The following is an 18,539-nucleotide window of genomic DNA, read 5'->3' as shown; positions in this document are numbered from 1 at the left end:
TGCTTTTGTCAATTGTTGATAGCTTCTTGCTTAGACATGGGAGCTCTTGTTCACGTCTCCCTCTTGGCGCTGGGATCCTGTCTGGCTTTAAACGATATCGATCCTGTGCAGGCTGCTACTTGCTTATCTGTGCATGGGTCCTCTTGTGTCTGAAAGACACTGTTTCCTTGGTGTTATCCATCCTTCTGGCTCTTACACAATTTCTGCCTCCTCTTCTGTAGAGCCTTGAGGTGAGGGGTTTCATGAAGATATTCCATTTAAGCCTCAGTGTTCCAAGGTCTCTCACTCTCTACACGTTGTCTATTTATAGATCTTGCTATAAGTTCCCATCTATGCAAAGAGGAAGCTTCTCTGATGATGGCTCAGTAAGACACTGATCTGTGGATATCAAATATCACCAGGAGTCACTTTATTGTTGTGTTCATTTAGCAGAACAATAATATTTGTTTTCCCTTAGGTCCATGGCCTATCTCATCTCAGATTCTTGGCTATCTGAGTAGTTTCAGGCATGTGTTCCGTCTCATGAAAGAAGCCTTAAATCTTATAAGACAGCAGTTGGTTATTACTGTATCATTTGTGGCACTATGACATCGTAGTATCACCCAGACAGGCCACGATTGCAGACTGCAAGGCTGAGTTTGTGTTTCCCTTTCTCCTCTGGTGATGTGCAGAGTGCATCCAATACCATAAACATTGGCCCATATGGGTGAAGGCTTTCATGAGGTACCGGTGCCACTTCTTGTTCAATGAGATATGTGTTGTCTTTAGCACTAGGGCCTTGCCATCAATCTCTGTAGAGAAACCAGTAACTTTGGAATAGTCTGAATTGTTTGGGATTCTCATAGGGTCCCTGTTGCCAACATATGGAACTCGTTTCTGGCACTGGAGTGTTCACTTGTCTAGCTGGGGCTTTGTCCTCTGTTATTTAGTGACTCCATTTAGATTTCATTACCTCTATATATGTATATGACGTTTCTAATGTAGTAGTTCCTCCATGATCACTCAGATGGTATTAGCGGTCCCCATGGTCCCTCCTTTACCCACATCTTTCCCTCCTCCTCTATTCAGTGCTCCTGTTCTAGTCTCTCCCCTGTGTCTCCATAACTGTATTTTCTATTTCCCCTTCCTTGGGAGATCCTTTGTGTCCTGAGTTCATTGCTCTATACCTAATCTCTGTGGTTATGCTGACTGTATATGTCTATTTGTAGCATCTGTATCAAAGGCTTAAAAGCTGACATCCACATATAAGAGAATCCATACTATGTTTATCTTTTTGGGTTTGGGTTGCTTCATTCAGGGATTTTTTTTCTAGTTCCATCCATTTACCAGTAAATTTCATGATTCCATTTATAACAAATAAACAATATTTCACTATATAACATGCCATGTTTTCTTTATTTCCACTATGTAACATGCCACGTTTTCTTTATTTCCACTATATAACATGCCACGTTTTCTTTATTTACTCATCTGTTGACATCTAAGCTGTTTTTGATTTCTGACTATTATGAATAGAGCAGCTATGAACATAAGTGAGTGAGTGTCTCTGCAGCAGGATATGGAGTCCTTTGTGTCTATGCCCAAAAGTGCCATAACTGGATCTCAACATAGATCTATTCCCAGCTTCCTGAGAAACCACTCCACTAATTCATAGTGTATCATTCTTTATCTATATGCAGTATTTGGTTCACAGTTATTGTGTTGAGGATTTTTGCATTTGCATTCAGAGAAGATATTGGTCTGTAGATTTATTTCCTTATTGATGCCATTAACAGCTTTGGTACCAAGAATGTGTGAGCTTCATGATGAGTCCCCTAAGGTGATCATTAACCTTTATTACAAACTTGACTGGAATGAGTCACCTAAGAGACTCACACTCCTGCCACCACCACCAAGAGCCCCTTCCTGTGGTGACATCCCTGTTGTGATGGGCTATATTCTCCTAAACTGTGAGCCAGCACAAGCCTCCTCTACATTTGCTTTTGCTTTGCAATGAGAAAAATAACAAATGTGGAAGATGAGAACCTGGGAGTAAGGCCGTTCCTGTCATGATGAGAAACCCGAGCTTGTGGGTCTCAAGCCGTTGGAACTGGTTTGTAGAAGGACTATGGCCAAGTTTGGAGGTGCAGGCTAGGGAAGCCCCAGAATTCTGTAAGCTGTTCTAGCAGGACAGAGGAAGACCAGAGTGCCAATAGAAATATTGACAAAGCTACACTTATGAGGATTCAGAAGGAAGTGATGATCTTATCAAGAACTGGCTAGAGGCCATGGGAGCTACATTCTGTCAGAGAAACTGGCTACATCTACCCATGTCATGGAAACTCAAATGGGGCCGAGTTAAAAAGCCGCGGAGTAATTCACTCGATGATAAGAAACTGCAAAGCTCAGTATAGCATGCAGGCTCTGACATGGTTTATTGCACACTGCATTTAGTTAAGTTCTCCAGTGAGAATTCAAAGCAGAAGGCAGACCAGACAGAAGAAAAAAAATATCATAGTTTGGAAAGAAAAGGAGTGTGAACCCAGTTAAAGTCACAGATAAGGTGGGTGTAGACAAAGTGGCTGTAATTGTTAAAAGATGTTAATGATGTTAAAGCAAATCGGGGGCTTGGCACTAGGGCGGAAGGAATGCTATCTCAGGTCAAGGTCCTACCCAGGGAACTGTGAGACTGTGGTACCTTTTGAAGCGGGACTGAATACATTCAGTGTTATGAGACTGGCATAGACTTTTTGGTCAGGGGTAGAACATTATGGATTACAGTGATGAGTTTTAATGTCGAGTTAACAACGGATGGATTTGTGGTGGTTAATCTCACTGTCAACTGACTGGATTTAGAATCACCTAGGAGACTCACACACACACACACACACACACCTTCCTAGGTATGTCTTAAAGTTATTTTAGAGGAGATTAACTAAGGGAGAGAGACCTATCCAGATTAAGAAAGATCCATCTAGAATGTGTGTGGAACCGTCTTATGGACTGAGGGGTAGATGGAGCTAAAGAGGGGAAGGAGGAGACAAATTGAACATGAGCAGTTGTATCTCCCTGCTTTGTGCCCCATCCAGCTATGTGTGTCCCATCCAGCTGTTAGCAACCAGCTTCATGCACAGATGTAAGGCATTCTTGCTGCATGCTTTCCTACCAGGTTGCTCTGAGTCGCTTTAATCCCTGAACAGAAACAAGTATCTTTTCCCTTAAGCTGCATCTCTTTGGGTACTTGGCCACAACTAGAAGAAAAATAAGTTAATAGACCCATTCTTCTCCTATTATACAATCTTCAGAGGAAATTGCATTTTTTTTTTTTTTTTTTTTTTTTTTTTGCTTTCGATATATAGTAGATATCCACAGTAAGACATCTGGGTATGAGCTTTTCTTTGTGGGTGGTTTTATAAATTATTCAATTTTTTCACTTTGAGTCTGTTTTATCTCAAATCAGTTTTAGCAGTCATTCTTTACTCTCAACCCATGTACGTTGCAGGATCTAAAGTGTATCTCTCTGTGATAAGATATTTAGATCCAGGCTGGAAAGCTGGCTCAGTAGTTAAGAGCACTGACTACTCTTCCAGGGGTCCTAAGTTCAATTCCCAGCAACCACATGGTGGCTTGCAACCATCTATAATGAGATCTGATGTCCTCTTCTGGTGTGTCTGAAGATAGCTATAGTGTACTCATATACATAAAATAAATAAATCATTCTTAAAAAATGATATTTAGATCCATGTCCATTTTGACAGTGTGTTCAAAAGAGTTCCTTTTGATGTCCAGCTAATGACAGTTTTCAACTGTATTATTTTTCTTGTCCTTTCTGCCTCAGACCTAGGCATGCTGGTGGAAATGTATGAGTCCTCTGCTTCTCCACACTGATGGGAATTCTGTTCAACCCAAGCCCTTCCGGGATCCTTTTGTCTTTACCTCACTTCTGACCCACTATAAATTCTCAAACTCTTTGCTACCTCAAGATACTTGTGAATCTTCTTTAACGCCCGTCAATCTCGCCTTAGAATCCCTCATTACATCAACAATGCATCTTACATTGGCTGGTGGTGTGTAGTAGTAGCATCAAGGGCCTCTATCTCTGCAGGGTGCCCACCGTGTGCTGCTCTTTTATTGAAACATTAAGTCCATTTAATGAGTAACCTATCACATTTAACCTAATTATCAATACAGTAGGATTTGCATCTGTCATATGTCTTCCTTGAAAAACCTTTTTATTGATTTTTTTTGTGAAACTCACACCATGCACTCCAATCCTACTAATCTCCCCATCCCTGTGTATCCACCCTCTTCCTCCTCCCTTGCAAAGTCCCCCAAAACAAAACAACAGCAACAACAACAAAAACCATCTTGCTGTGGAAGCTGCAGTGTGTTACAATGTGTCACATAGCACACCCTTTTGTCCACACATCTTTACTTGCAAATGTCCATTGCAATGGTCATTGGTCTGATTTGAGGCCTCTGGCTTCTGCTACACTATCAATACTGGATCCTCACAGGGACTCCTGTCAGATCCTCCTGTTGTTCTGGGTCAGGGAGCTCCTGCAGCTTTGGATCTGTAGGACCCGCCCTTTCATGTGCTCTAGTAGTTCATAGATGGGGTAGATGTTGGGGTGGGCCAGCTCAAAGCCCTGGATCTGGGCCTGGGTGGTAACTGAGTTGGTCACCATGCCAGCTCTCCCACACCTGCGCTGCCAGGGCCAGCTCTCCTGCCTGCAGCATCTGTCAAGAGACTAGACTGGCTTTCTTGCACCACCCTGGCAAGGTGTGGACACAGCTCTTCCAAACCCGTGCCAGCAGGGTCAGCTCTTCCAAGCTGCCTGGGTGGGGGCGGGGTGAGACCAGCTCCCTGTCTGCAGCAGGCAGCAAGAGCCTGGGACATCTCTCTTGCCACTAATCAGCACTATCCAGACAGACAAGAGGCAGGGCCATCTCTCCTGTGTTCACTTACTACATATTATTTCAGTTACTTTCTAAGTACTCTCCCCTCAAATTACAATCCAAAGCTTAATTTAGAACAATTTAGCTCAAAGTAATGTCAACTTAATTTTAATAATATATAAAGTCTCATTCCCCTGCATGCCCCTTCATACAACAATTGCATCTTTGTCTAGGATATGTGATACCCTAAACTGAGAATTTGTAGTTTCACATATTACAAATTCATCAGTACAGTTTTATAATTATTCTTCTCTGATGTTTTGTTTTATATAAAAATCTGAGAAGATAGTTGTTTAAAAATACATCACTTTATCTTTTTGGGTGATTCATAGTCCTCAAGTTACCTTCTACTGTCTAATGTAAAGCTTTTCCATTAATATTTGTTACAGAGAAGGTCTTTTAGTGATAAAAGATTCTTGAATTATTTGTTTATTTTGGAATACTTTCATTTATCTTTCATCCTGAAGGATAGTTTTAGTGGATGTAGAAATCTTGGATAATGGTCTTTTTCTTTCAGCATATTGAATATAGCATCCCATTGCTTTCTAGTTTCCATAGTTTAGGATGAAAAGTTGTCTGTTAATTTTTATTGTGTGTCCCTTGTACTCGATTTCCTCTTGCATCCTTTGAAGACTTCCTCTTTGTCTTCGGCTCTTAGACGTTTTATTATGATGTGTTTAGAATTAGATCTCTTTGGAGTATTCCTACTCAGAGTTCATTTTACATAAAATGTCAAACATGCAGATTGATATTTTTAACTCAGATCTGGGGAGTTTGGGAACCATTTTATCTTCAAACATTCTTTCAGTCTCTGTCTACATTTTCATCACCATGGCCCTTACCAGACTGCATGGCTGGAAATGGAATACACCTACCTGTGATGACTAAGGTCATATCACCAGACCTGGCCCTCCAGATATATTTAACTTTCTTCTTCACTTCTTTTTTTAAAAACATCTAACTGATATCTCAATTGTATGGTGACCAGAACAGAACCTTGATTCCTGTTCCTTACCCCGGCTCGAATCTCTCTCCAAACAAACCCCAATTTCTCTCTTTCTCTTGATTATCTACGTGGTCCACCAGCAAGAAGAACTGCCTCTAAGTTACATCGCCAGTCTGTTCCCTTCTCCCCATTTCCACTGAACCCCGTTTCTAGGTGCCACTCTTTTCTCTCCGTCAGAATTCACAGAAGGTGTTCATTGAGTAAGTTGGTTTCGAGGGTCTTACCTCTGGAAACTAAGGTTTGGGAAGCCTGCAGTGGGCCTCAGGAATTTGAATTCTTGTAAACATTTCCCATAGGTTTCTGGTGATCGATGGGAATTAAGAACCTCCAGCCTGTCTAAGCCAAGGCTTGGCACGAGTCAGCTCCCAGGTGGCTCATTGCAGTGGGATCTGGGGGACTTGAGTTAAAGGATGAAGTCACTCCAGTAAAGAAGTGGATGTGGGAGAGCTTAGGCATGAGAATGCGGCATCCAGCCAATGGTGTTCCACTTTCTCTCTCTCTGCCAGTGGCCCGGTATCGTGTGACCGTATGCACAGGGGAACTTGAAGGTGCAGGAACTGATGCCAACGTCTACCTCTGCCTTTTTGGTGATGTGGGGGACACAGGGGAGCGGCTGCTTTACAACTGCAGGAATAACACCGACCTGTTCGAGAAAGGCAATGTGAGTTGCGATGGTGTGCACCTCTCCCTCCCCACCCCTCTCCCGCCCTCCTCTGCTCTCTCCCATCTTCCCTGTTCTTCTGAAGCAGAGCTGATGGCAGGTGATGGGACCTCAGCAATGAGATAACATCTGTCCAGATGAGGGGGGTGGGATCTGGGGAACCCACGTATGAGACACTTAAAGGCACAGAAGTATCTGGTTGATTGGATCCTTAAGCATTTGGCTCACTGTCATTTGCTAACATCGGTGACAGCTACAAGGCTCCTAGTGCTTTGCAGCTAGAAGCTGGAGAGCCACCATAGAGAAATTGTGGTCTCCTACCCACCCCTCAGGTTGGGAAGAATATTTGGGCATCTCAAGTGTGTCCCAGAGAACCCAGACCAGAAAAAAGGGAAGATAGTGTGTGTTCTCTGTTAGGCATGGTCACCAGGGGCAGCTTATTTGCGTCTTTTTTTTATTTATTTATTTATTTAAAGAAACCAAGAAAACCACTAAATATGGAGGTGAGAGACCTGAGGTCCATTGCTAGCCACAATACAATGTGTTAGGTATGTCCCTATGTTACCACCAAGTGGGTTTATTGTGGGCCAAAGGGGCTCTAAAGCTGTACAGAAATTATCAAAAATGTCTAGGGAAAATCAGCCTTGGGCCACCTACTCCACTCTCTTGTGTCATACTTTGAAAGGAAGGAAAGGATGCCTAGCTGTAACTGGCTATTGTGAAGATTATGGAGGACTGTGCTGGGGTCAGATGTGGTCCACAGCACATAGTGGATGCCCAGTAAAGAGTCGTTGCTTCAGTGATGTAATTGGTAGGTGACAGGGATTTGTAGATATCTTCGCTCTTCCTTCAATTTACCCCTTTCTTGTTGATGGAGAGGTGAGCCTTGGGATGCAAGGGGAAGACTGTCTGAGACAACCCAAAGATGAGCACTTGAAGGCTGTGTTGGTAAGGCTCTTCTGAGCATGAGGTCGTAGGTAGGCTTGGGTCTATCCGTGATCATTAAGTGTATTTTATATTTCTGTTCCTCACATGTGTGTGCACATGTGAAAGAACTGTAGCTCGTCCTCTCAGCTCTGCCTTCTGATGTCTGGCGTGTGTCCCACTTGGTGTTGGGTCTCAGGGGAGCCACCATCTACATGACCTTTATGTCTTTTCTTTCCTGAAGGCTGATGAGTTTACCATTGAGTCTGTCACCATGAGGAAAGTGAGGCGGGTGAGGGTCAGGCATGACGGCAAAGGCTCGGGCAGCGGTTGGTACCTGGACAGGGTACTGGTGAGAGAGGAGGGACAGCCCGAGAGTGACAACGTGGAGTTCCCCTGCCTCAGGTACCTATGTCCTTTATCTTTCTTTCTTCCCGCTTGTACTAGAGACTCATCCCCCTTGCGTGGAACAGTAAGGAAAATACTGGCTCATGGTGGTAGTTGGTGCTAGAAAGGTATGGCCTTGTTGGAGGAGGTGTGGCCTTGTTGGAGGAGGTGTGGCCTTGTTGGAGGAGGTGTGACCTTGTTGGAGGAGGTGTGGCCTTGTTGGAGGAGGTGTGGCCTTGTTGGAGGAGGTGTGGCCTTGTTGGAGGAGGTGTATCACTGTGGGCGTGGGCTTTAAGACCCTCATCCTAGCTGCCTGGGAGCCACTATTCTGTTAGCAGCCTTCAGATGATGATGTAGAACTCTCAGCTCCTCTTGCACCATGCCTCCCTGGACACTGTCATGTTTCCACCTCGATACTGGACTGAACCTCTGAATCTATAAGCCAGCCCCAATTAAATGTCTTTTATAAGACTTGTCATGGTATCTGTTCACAGCAATAAAACCCAAACTAAGACACAGACATGTCCTGAATTTAAGCGAGCCGTTAGAGAGTTAGTTAGATATAGAATGAAATGTGGATATAAGTCAGAGTTTTGTTTGAATAGTCTGATCCTATGTCCTGCTTGGTTACATCGTTTCAAGGCACCTGACTTTGTTTGGATTTCATTCCCTCAATTTAAGAGAGAGGAAATGTTTCTGCAGTGTTTTTCTGAAGCATTTCATGCACAGCCAGCAGTTCCTGGAAATCTCTAAAGTCGTCAATGGATACATGTTAGAACAAGGACAAGTATCTGTAGGAGAAGCTAAGGTGGGAGGAGTAAAGAGAGGAAGAGGAGGAGTAAGAGAGGAAGAGGAGAAGGAAGAGGAGAAGCTGGGGGGGGGGGGGCATGGAGGCTGATGTTCGCCTGTCTCTGCCAGTCAAAGGTAGTTGGTATATCTAGGTTGGGTATTGGGTGACACTTCTGATTGTATGGGCATCTTGTTATTGATCATTATCAAATATATAAACCTTTGATTAATCTTTAAGCATTAGAGTCATTTTTCTACTGGGCCCGCGTGGATGGTGGGATGGTCTGGGCAATGCCCAGCCTTGCAGAGACAGTGCAGAAGATTGGCAGAGCTATCTCTCACGCTGGTGTCTCGTGAGTGGCAGGGCTGGTATTTCTGGCAGGCCATTTCTAGCTGTGGTGCGCACGTGACCTCTGGCCACGTGGTTGAGCTAGGCAGAGACGATGTAGCCTAGATAGTCGGATTGACCAGTGGTTGTGTCAATTTTAAATAATTACTACAACAGTATCAGTGTTTTGCGAAACCCCAGTGTTCCTCATTTACCTGTGTTAATTCCTGGGAGCAGCACACTGATTAACCTGGGGCCTGAGCCCACACACTGATCCATTCTTCACCTGAGCTGCTTAACTCTTATGGTAGGGAAGGCAAAGCTGTGTGTGTGTGTGTGTGTGTGTGTGTGTGTGTGTGTGTGTATGTGTGTGTGTGTGTGGTGTGTGGTGTGTGCATACTCTTGTCAGCCTGGGAGACAGTCATGAACTTACCAGCATGCTAACATCCATTTAGCAACACCTCATGGCAGAACTAGGTTGAAGCGTTTGAGCTGAAAGGAAACAGCTTTTCAAAACTATGCCTATTAATACCTCAGAAGTATTTAGGTAACAACAAAAAGATGTGTCGTGGTTTCCTGTTACCAACTGGGAGGGGCTGGGGCTAGGTGAACAGAGGGGACAAGGAACAACAGGTGGGATCTTCTGATGGCTGGTGATGAAGAGCACATGCCTCGCTGGCCCTTCAGGAGTCCTGAGCTGCGTGTGGGGAGGAAGGAGAGCCTTGGCTTCCCTCACTGGCTCCTGTGCCAGTTTGACTTCATTAATGGCAAACTCAGTCACCAATAGTGCACAGGTGGCTCATTAAATAGTATAAATTAAAAAGCCTGCCATTGGTGAAATTTAACCCAGAGAGAGGTCGATTTGAGGTCTTTATTTCTCCTTCCAGTGTCTGCTGTTGTTGTTGTCTGCCGTGTGAGTTTGCATCTGCGCCTGCCTGAATACTGAAGTCTTGTGAACTTGTCTGTCCCCTGCTCTGGGTCTGCATGTCCCTAGCTGAGGGCTTTGCTCTCTCTTTTGTTTAACAGGACAGAAAGCATCACAGGAGTAAGGACTGAGGGATACAGAGTTTTACAAGGGATTAAGTCACTGACCCCAGCTGACCCCAATAACAAGCAAGCACTACCAAGCCGCATGTCCAAATGTGGCCTCCAGCATTTACAGTGGATATTAATTTTATAAGGCCTATTTTTTTGTTTTCGGCAAATAATTATTGTACCATTCATAACATATAAACACACACGTATTACTCTTGGGACAGCAGCATGAAAGAATCAATAACTTAAGGTTACAACTGTTGGAAGAGTTAGTGGGAAATGCATAGCAAGAAAGGTTGCTTTGCATTGTTTTCTTAAAGGTAAGTTAAGTGGGTGGGCATAGTAGGGCAGCAGTTTTGTACACAGTAGGATAGTACACAGTAGGATAGTAGGTCTTCACTGACCTCAGGGTCTATACTATTAACCCAGTCTGTGAGGGCCAGCAAAAGTTCTAGTCTCTTAGAATGCAAGAAATATTTTTATTATAATGAATATTTCATCATCACAGACCAGGAGAGCTCTCCCTGCTTAGGAGTGTGAATGGGAAGGGTTTTGATGACAAGCACAGGGAATAAAGTAGGGAGATGTTTTGCCAAGACAACATAGGCTTGGTCTCTGGAATTCTCTTACACGAGAGGTTCTTAAAGTTTTCCCATCATGGTCCCTTCTTGCCTAAGAAATGTATATGTGAGACTGGGTGTCTAGAGCAATAAAATATCTATACAAAGGCAAAATTACAGATAACAAATTATAAAGAAATCTGTTGTAAGGCAGCTCTTTGGTATACATACACTTTTAACCATTCATTAGAGACAAAAATCAGTTTTTAATTGTTTTTAAAATTAATTAATTTTTAATGAGGTAGACATGTTGGTTGATTTTTTTTTACAAGAAATGTTGCATATTGTCTGAATGTTTGATCCTACAGCACGTAGAGTACCTTCAATATTTTAAGAACTGATGGATATCTTGATTTCCTAACAGTCAATGTTGACATGCCTGCTGTGCACAGATACATATACAGGACAAAATGGCAGAAAGATACTTAGGATTATTTCAGAAGTTGTTGGAAATTCTGTTTGAACCCAAGGCAAGATTCATTTGATAATCTTTAAGTCAAACTCAAGTCGGAAACTCAAACAACAATTATGAAAATTAGTTATTATAGTTCAACAATATCCAAACATGTACTAATTGACCTATTACTGAAAAATGATACAAGGAAAATATTTAAAATATTTATGTTGATGGATGAAACCATTACATTTTTATAAGAGCAGGAAAAAAAATGTATGTGCAATAAAAACACTGTAAATCATAGCATATAAAGCCCTCAAATCAGGGCCAATGAGCTTCAGGTTGCACTGGTGTTGTTCTGTGTGTTATTACATGTGATGACGTGCAGGAACAGGGTACATGCTGTAGGCTCAGCTGTAGTGAAGCTACCCCACACAGCACAGGCGAACACTGCCACCTTGGATTTGACAACAACGGCAGCCTTTTATCACAATCCTGTGACCTGTTCTTACTTATCCTCATTTGCCAGCAACTCTGTCTCTTGCTTGCTGCATTCTTGTCTACGTGGGCCTGTCACCAACCTCTAGACTTCTATGCCAGGATGTTTTTCCATTGAGATCTCTCTCTCTCTCTCTCTCTCTCTCTCTCTCTCTCTCTCTCTCTCTCTCTCTCTCTCTCTGCCCAGCATCTTGTCATCTTTTCCAGTCAGCCTTCTCCAGAAACTCTTCCTCTCCAGGTTTGGGTTGCAATACTTTGCTAGAAGATCTCAGAGACCTACTTTCTTCTGATGAACTCAAAGCTGGCAACCCTGCATGAGGGATATGATGGTTGGAGTGTCCTCCTGTTCCAATAAAAAACTAAACCCCCATCTCCCTTCTCTCAAGGTGGCTGGACAAAGACAAGGATGATGGACAGCTGGTCCGAGAGTTGCTACCCAGTGACAGCAATGCCACCCTCAAGAGTGAGTTGTCCTGATGTCCAGGTGGTGGGTGTTCACTGGGCATGACAGTTGTCTTTCCTTAGTTGAACAGGACCTAGATCTTTAGGTATGTCTTCACTTTAGTTCATGAAAGTACCACAGGTTGGTGGAGAAACAAGGTGTTGGTGTTCTGGAAACTTCTAGAGTGTCTGTGCTTAAACACACAGCCCAAGTGTGCCATGGTGTTAGGCCCCGAATGCATATAGGTAAATGGAGTAATAAAAATAATAATACCAGCTGATAGCATCAAGTACAGGGACCCCTGCTTTGGGGCATAAGTGCATTTTGAAGGGACTGTTAAAGGCTGAGCATTGTCCCGGAGCCCTGGAGGTCTCCTTACTAATGATATGTGCACAAATGCCATGGTTTGATTGTGAGCTTTAGATAACATTTAAAAGAAACATACCCCTAGAATCCCCAAAATGCAGCTCTTCATGTTTCCAGAGTGGAAGTCATCTGAGCCCTGCAACAAACCCCAAGAGGAGGCAGAGACAAGGCTGTTCATTTGTCACACAGGGAAAACAAGGTCTAGAAGACCTAGAAACTTATATTTACTAAGGTCACACCACAGGGTTGGAACTAGAATATCCAGTGTCTGGCCTCAACATCACAGATCCTAAAACCTGGAAAGGAGGTAAAGAGGAGCGCTCACCCATGCTTATGATAAGAGGTCATGCCATGATCAGAACACCCACACTGATGGTTGCTTATGGAACTGGGTTGGGTTCTTAGAGCATCTCTCTCTACCTTAGATGGCTGTTCCTCCTCCTGCAGCAGGCTCTTATCTCACCACATAGACAGAGCCCCAACCCTCCTGTTCTCCTAGTCACAGCCTTGGAAAGGTTTTCATAGAAAGGGGCACAAGGAAGAAGGTTTCTGGTTCCTGTGCATCTTTCAACAGCAAAGTGATTGCTGTTGGAGAATATCTGTCAGGGCTAGGTCTGCTGCAGATTGCCTCAGGCATAGGGTCTTAGCTCTTTTTCTCCAGACCCTTTATCTCAGTGGGAAGACTCTTAAGAAGCAATGAGTAACAAGCCTTCCTCTGGTGTTCTTTATCCTTTCACACAGGATGGTGCAGAGATTTCTGGGAGATAAAATGGGACATTACTTGGTATCCTACTAGGGGACAGAGTAGCTTTCAAAGCCTAGCAAGGTTTAACTGGATGACTTCATCGTCACCATCTGGTGTCAGACACCTGACCCTCAGAGCGTTGCATTCCTCGCCTGCAATGCTTGGCTGAGAGCACTTGCAGTAATAGCATAGGATGTGCACCCAACGTGATAAATACTGGAAAGCTCTATTGTCTTTGTTGACAGTTCCTTGCCCATCAGAAGCTGGATCAGGTGATTTCTGGAGATGCTTTGAGTCTCTGAAAATGTGTGCACACTTGTCGAAAATTTACTTTCCCATTCTCAGTAAATTCATCTCTCACCGAACAGAAAGAGGAAGGGTCCTGATTTTATAGATGAAGGGGCTCCACAGAGATGGAGGGAACCTCTACTCCCAGCTACAAGACCCAGGTTCCAGACTCCAGGGTTCTGGCTCCTAGCCTGGATGTTTTCTGGCTGAAGATTGCCCCCCGCCCCTTTTCCAACGCCTTGCTCCTTGTACAACCCACACTAACTTCACCATCTCTCTCTTCGTTGGCATGTTCAGATTTCCGCTATCACATCAGCATAAAGACCGGGGATGTCTCTGGGGCCAGCACAGATTCTCGGGTGTATATCAAGCTCTATGGGGAGAAATCTGACACCATCAAGCAGGTTCTTCTTGTCTCTGACAACAACCTCAAAGACTACTTTGAACGTGGCCGAGTAGATGAATTTACTCTGGAGACCCTGAACATTGGAACTGTAAGTGTCCATCCTTGACCCATGTTCCTACATTGACCCATATGTGTTCACTGATGTGCCCGTGGTGAGCCCATTTTGAAGGAAAAGAACTGCACACTTAGGGGCCGTTAGTTAGTGAGGTTTTCCATTTCCCCCATGGCCAGAGCAGCTGCGGACACATGAGCAGTAGTTGTGCTTCTAGAACCTCTTTGGGACTGTAATGCACAGTTTTAGTAACTTTACCGCCCCCCCCAACATTTTCACCTATGTGCCAGGATTAGTATAGATGGAACATGGATACTAGAGGAGGGGTCACTGGATTCAGGGAGGGAAAAGAGAGAAGAAAGGACCAAAAGAAGGAATACAAATATTTTTCAGTTCCAGATTTGAGTGTGCCTCTGAACTGTGTTCAGAAGTGCATACTTCATGGGCACTCCTGAGGGATGCTGCCTTGAGAAATGGCGCTTGAGAGTCTTTGTCTCTCCAGGTTCCATGTGACCTTGCTCTAGGTGATCTGAGCAAGTTGGCCACTAACTGGGAAGGTGGATGAATCAGTGATAGACTGAAAGAAGAAAGAGGCCAGAGTGAACGGCATTCAGCTGAGTTGCACAGAGGTTTATGTTGTAGTAATTATTTAAAACAAAAAAACGGCCACCGATCAAGCTGACTGTCTAAGCTGCAGCAGCTCTGCTGAGCTCAACCACATGGCCAGAGGCCACGTGCGTGCTGCAGCTAGAAACAGCCAGCTAGAGATACCAGCCTTGCCACCCACAAGACACCAGCGTGGGAAAGGGCTCTGCCAATCTTCCACGCTGTCTCTGCAAGGCTGGGCATTGCCCAGACCACCCCGCCAACCACACGGGCTTGGTACAGATGAGACTCTAATGCTTAGATTATCCAAAGGCTTATATATTTAGTAATGATCAATAACAAGATGCCCACTCAATCAGAGGGGTAACCCAATACCCAACTTAGATATACCAACTACCTTTGACTGCTACAGACAAGGGAACATCAGCCTCCATCTCCCCTCTCTCGTTCTCCATCTCACCCTTAGCTCCTCTTCCTCTCCTTTACCCTCCTCTTCCTCTCCTTTACTCCTCCCACCTTAGCTCCTCCTACATGTTTATAAGGGATTTGGTGGTGTATGTGTGTGTGTTGGGGGGGGGGGCGGGGAGTAGAAGGATGGCCTGCAGGAGCCTAACAGCATTACGGTATTGAGAAGAGCTGAGAAGGTTGGAGGATGGGAAACACATCTGAGTTTGCTGATTGGCATGTCAGAATCAGGAGGTTTCTACCCAGAGCCAGAGCCAGGAGCTAGGCTGAAAGCTCAGCTGACTGGAACCATTGTCAATCGTTCTGATAGCATTTGGGTTCTCTCAGGTAAGGGGCTAAGGGTTATCCTAGGAATGTGGCCTTGAGTCACTTAAACTCTCCTAGTGTTTTATTTAAGTCTTTATAGGCCAAAGTTGACACTCAGTCAAGAAATAGCCTGATCAGGGTCTGGACCAGGTGAGACTCTTTCCTGCCGTCACCTGGAGAAACAGGCTTAAATGAAAGACTTGGAGCACTGGGGGCACCTTCAACATTGTGTGAACTAGGATCGTGTTGCACCTGCCAATCTCCAAGCATCACCTGATGAGCCCTGGGGAGGGGCACTCCCTTTGCAACCTCACCATCCCTGTGTCCCCTCTCCTTTGGGCTTTCCCTTCTCTCTGGTGCTCTGGCACTTTCTTCTCTCATTAACCTGTACTCTAGGGAAAGACCTTGTGACAGTCATTTACCCCTTGAAGTTAACAAACTTGGAATGTATTTACATTCTAAGCTGAATCAATAACTGTGGAATGAAAATTTTGTTCCCTTGACTGAAGGATTTCTAGGCATGTGAGGGGAGGGGTGTTGAGGAGAGAAGGGCATGGAGACTTGTCCTCATGTTGGTGAAACTCCCTCAGTGAATACTGTGGCCAAGAGCTTGGGGGGTGAGGGTGGGAGCGGGCTAGCATTTCCACTGACTCACTGCATGCAAGTTATCTCCATTTCTCATCAGTGTTCTCATTCCGAATGATGGAGATGCCATGGGAATTATTATTAGCATGAAGTATGTTATAACAGTCACATGCTTGTAGCCAGGGCTCAGTATTCCTTTCCAGTCCAAGGTGATGTATAACTAACGGACAGTCCCTGACCTTAGGGAGCCTCCAGTCATGTCAGCTAACGGACACCCGCCCTTGTCCTTACTCTTCCTAGTCCTGGAACTCTGACAGTCCCAGAGAAACAATGACACTGTCCTCTGCACCTGGGCGGGCATTTGAGGGCTCTGAGGCTTTATACACTTAGCAGGTTTTCTCCTAGCAATTTCAGAGCCTCGAGCTTCACACACTCAGCTGTGTCGTGTTTCATCAACAGCTGCAAAGAGGCACTTAGTATGTGGGGAAGCAGAAACCAGGGCTTGAGCGGACAATTTTCTAAATGTGGACTGTGGGTACCAGACAAGGTTAGTGTCACCCTCTAAAGCATTACTGAGAAAAACTCGGAGCTGGAAGGGTTCCTGGAGGCCATCTGCTAATCCCTTTTAATGGTAAAAATTACCCTGTGAACAACATTTCCACACAAACAAAAGCAGTTCAGACCCTGAGAAACCATCTCCGAATAAGGATGCTGACAGACCATGTGAGCTCTCATTCCTGTTGCCTACAGGCAAAGATGTTGCTGTGTCAGATAGCAAAGCAAGTGACTGTAGACTGCTAACGGATGGACAACAATGGTCCTTGGGTCCAAGAGTAAGAGAAGGGTTAGATGCAGCACCACCATGTCCAGAGAGGTTGTCTGCAAATTCTCTCACCCTGTCGGGTGGGTGGGAATGACAGAGAAAGATGCAGAAATGCACACGATGCTGCACTGCTTCAAATCAAGCCAAAGTAAAGCAGTCACGGTTGGCAGGCACACAGACACTTCACTGCTCCTGAAACTACAGAATCATTTTTAAGTACTTAAGAGATTCCAAAGTTCTTGCCAACTCTGCCTGCTATTTGCTCCTGCCTCTGACCTTGGAAGTGAGTTAGGTTAGGGAGGGCAGGATGGTGCCTCTGGGCAGGAAAAGATCACCTAAGTAGGCAGGCACCCAGATTGCTGATTGCCAGGACAGGCTGAGTCAGAGCTTTCTCTAAGGAGCTGGAGGCCCCAGCTGAGGGGAGATTCTTTGCACCAGTACTCGGAGGTTGAGGCTTGTGTGTCTCTGCACACTGCTGTTCACACACCCTTCCTGGAGTTTCCTTCCAGATCAACAGGCTGGTGATTGGGCATGACAGCACAGGCATGCATGCAGGCTGGTTCCTGGGCAGCGTCCAGATCCGTGTGCCCCGCCAAGGCAAGCAGTACACCTTCCCTGCTAACCGGTGGCTGGATAAGAACCAGGCTGACGGGCGTCTGGAGGTGGAGCTTTACCCCAGCGAGGTGGTGGAGATCCAGAAATGTATGGAAGAGGCTGGTTCGGGCCTCAGCATTGAGTATGGTTCCCTGTCTAGTGGGGGAGGGGATGATGGAATCAGAGGAAGGAGGGATTGAAGGAAGAAAGTGGGGCCTCATGGTGATTGAATCTTGTCTCCTTATGGTGGAGAAAAAAGACACCGGGGTTTGGGTGAGGGCTTCCAGTTGTCTGTAGTACTGTGGTTCTGGGAGGCGACAAGGTTTCATTTCACAGATGGGAAAAATAAGGACCCAGTGGATGGAACTTTTGTCCTGGAGAAACACAGAGAAAAAAAAAAACCCCAAACATTAGGAAACATATATTTTCAACCTTGTGGAAATTTTGGGGGCATAGCCTATATCTTTCCTTAGGAAAACTAGCTGAGGAGGTGGGGCTTTTCATTCAGTAAATGTCTATTGAGGTTTTTCCAGCTGGTCCTACTGTGGCTTCTGTGAAGGCATCTGTTAACAAAACAGGACAAAGCCTTATCCTTGTGAGAGAGGGAGCAGACTGCCTAACAGAGAGGGGAAAACTTGGAGAGTGGAGCCGGGTAACAGGGTAGTGGTAGGGCAAGCGGACACGCTGACACAGGCCCGTGTCTCTGCGAATAGGTTTTTGTGAGGAGCTGAAGTCAGGATGGACTTGTGTCAGAAGTTTTCCAGTGTCTATATGAATCCTCCCTCATGGCAGGTCGGAGACTTCCAAAGGTTTAGAGGGTAGAGAAGATAGTGAATTGTTTTTCTATGGCCACTGTGTCTCCACTTCTCTCCTGAGAGCAGCTACTTGGAGCTTTCCTGCCACAGCCTTCTTCACAGGGATTCTCTTTAAGAGCAACTCGAAGCTGAGGCGGCTCTCCCTCAGCCAGAATGGGGTGTGCTTGCTGAACAAATATGGCCACCAGTGTTAGGATCCTCAGCACTTAGTGAACAGCTGGGTTTGGTGGTACATGTCTGCCATCAGGGAGAGATAAGCTAAGAGGCTTCCTGGGGCTCGCTGGCCAGGCAGTCAACTAGCTAAGTTGATAAGCTAAAGGTATGGAGAAAGACTAAGTCTCAAAAAAACTAAGGAGGAGATTGGTAGAGAATGACCCTCCATGAACACACACACACAAACACACACACACACACACACACACACACACTCACACACACACATACTCACACACACACATACTCA

The 18,539-nt window shown here is 45.0% G+C and overlaps 1 protein-coding gene across 3 annotated transcripts in view; it reads left to right on the top strand.

The window, feature by feature from the left end:
- Positions 1-18,539, top strand: part of Loxhd1 (lipoxygenase homology PLAT domains 1) — a 152,335-nt gene that overhangs the window by 63,201 nt on the left and 70,595 nt on the right. For all 3 annotated transcript variants that reach the window (XM_034518241.2, XM_034518240.2, XM_076912406.1), the window contains exons 13-17: positions 6,451-6,605; positions 7,774-7,934; positions 11,970-12,046; positions 13,722-13,918; positions 17,177-17,369. In XM_034518241.2, the coding sequence (XP_034374132.1) occupies positions 6,451-6,605; positions 7,774-7,934; positions 11,970-12,046; positions 13,722-13,918; positions 17,177-17,369 (783 nt within the window). The remainder of the gene's footprint in view (positions 1-6,450; positions 6,606-7,773; positions 7,935-11,969; positions 12,047-13,721; positions 13,919-17,176; positions 17,370-18,539) is intronic.

Source organism: Arvicanthis niloticus, chromosome 14 (genome assembly GCF_011762505.2).
Source record: "Arvicanthis niloticus isolate mArvNil1 chromosome 14, mArvNil1.pat.X, whole genome shotgun sequence".
NCBI lineage: Eukaryota > Metazoa > Chordata > Mammalia > Rodentia > Muridae > Arvicanthis > Arvicanthis niloticus.
This window is presented reverse-complemented; position numbering and strand designations above follow the sequence as displayed.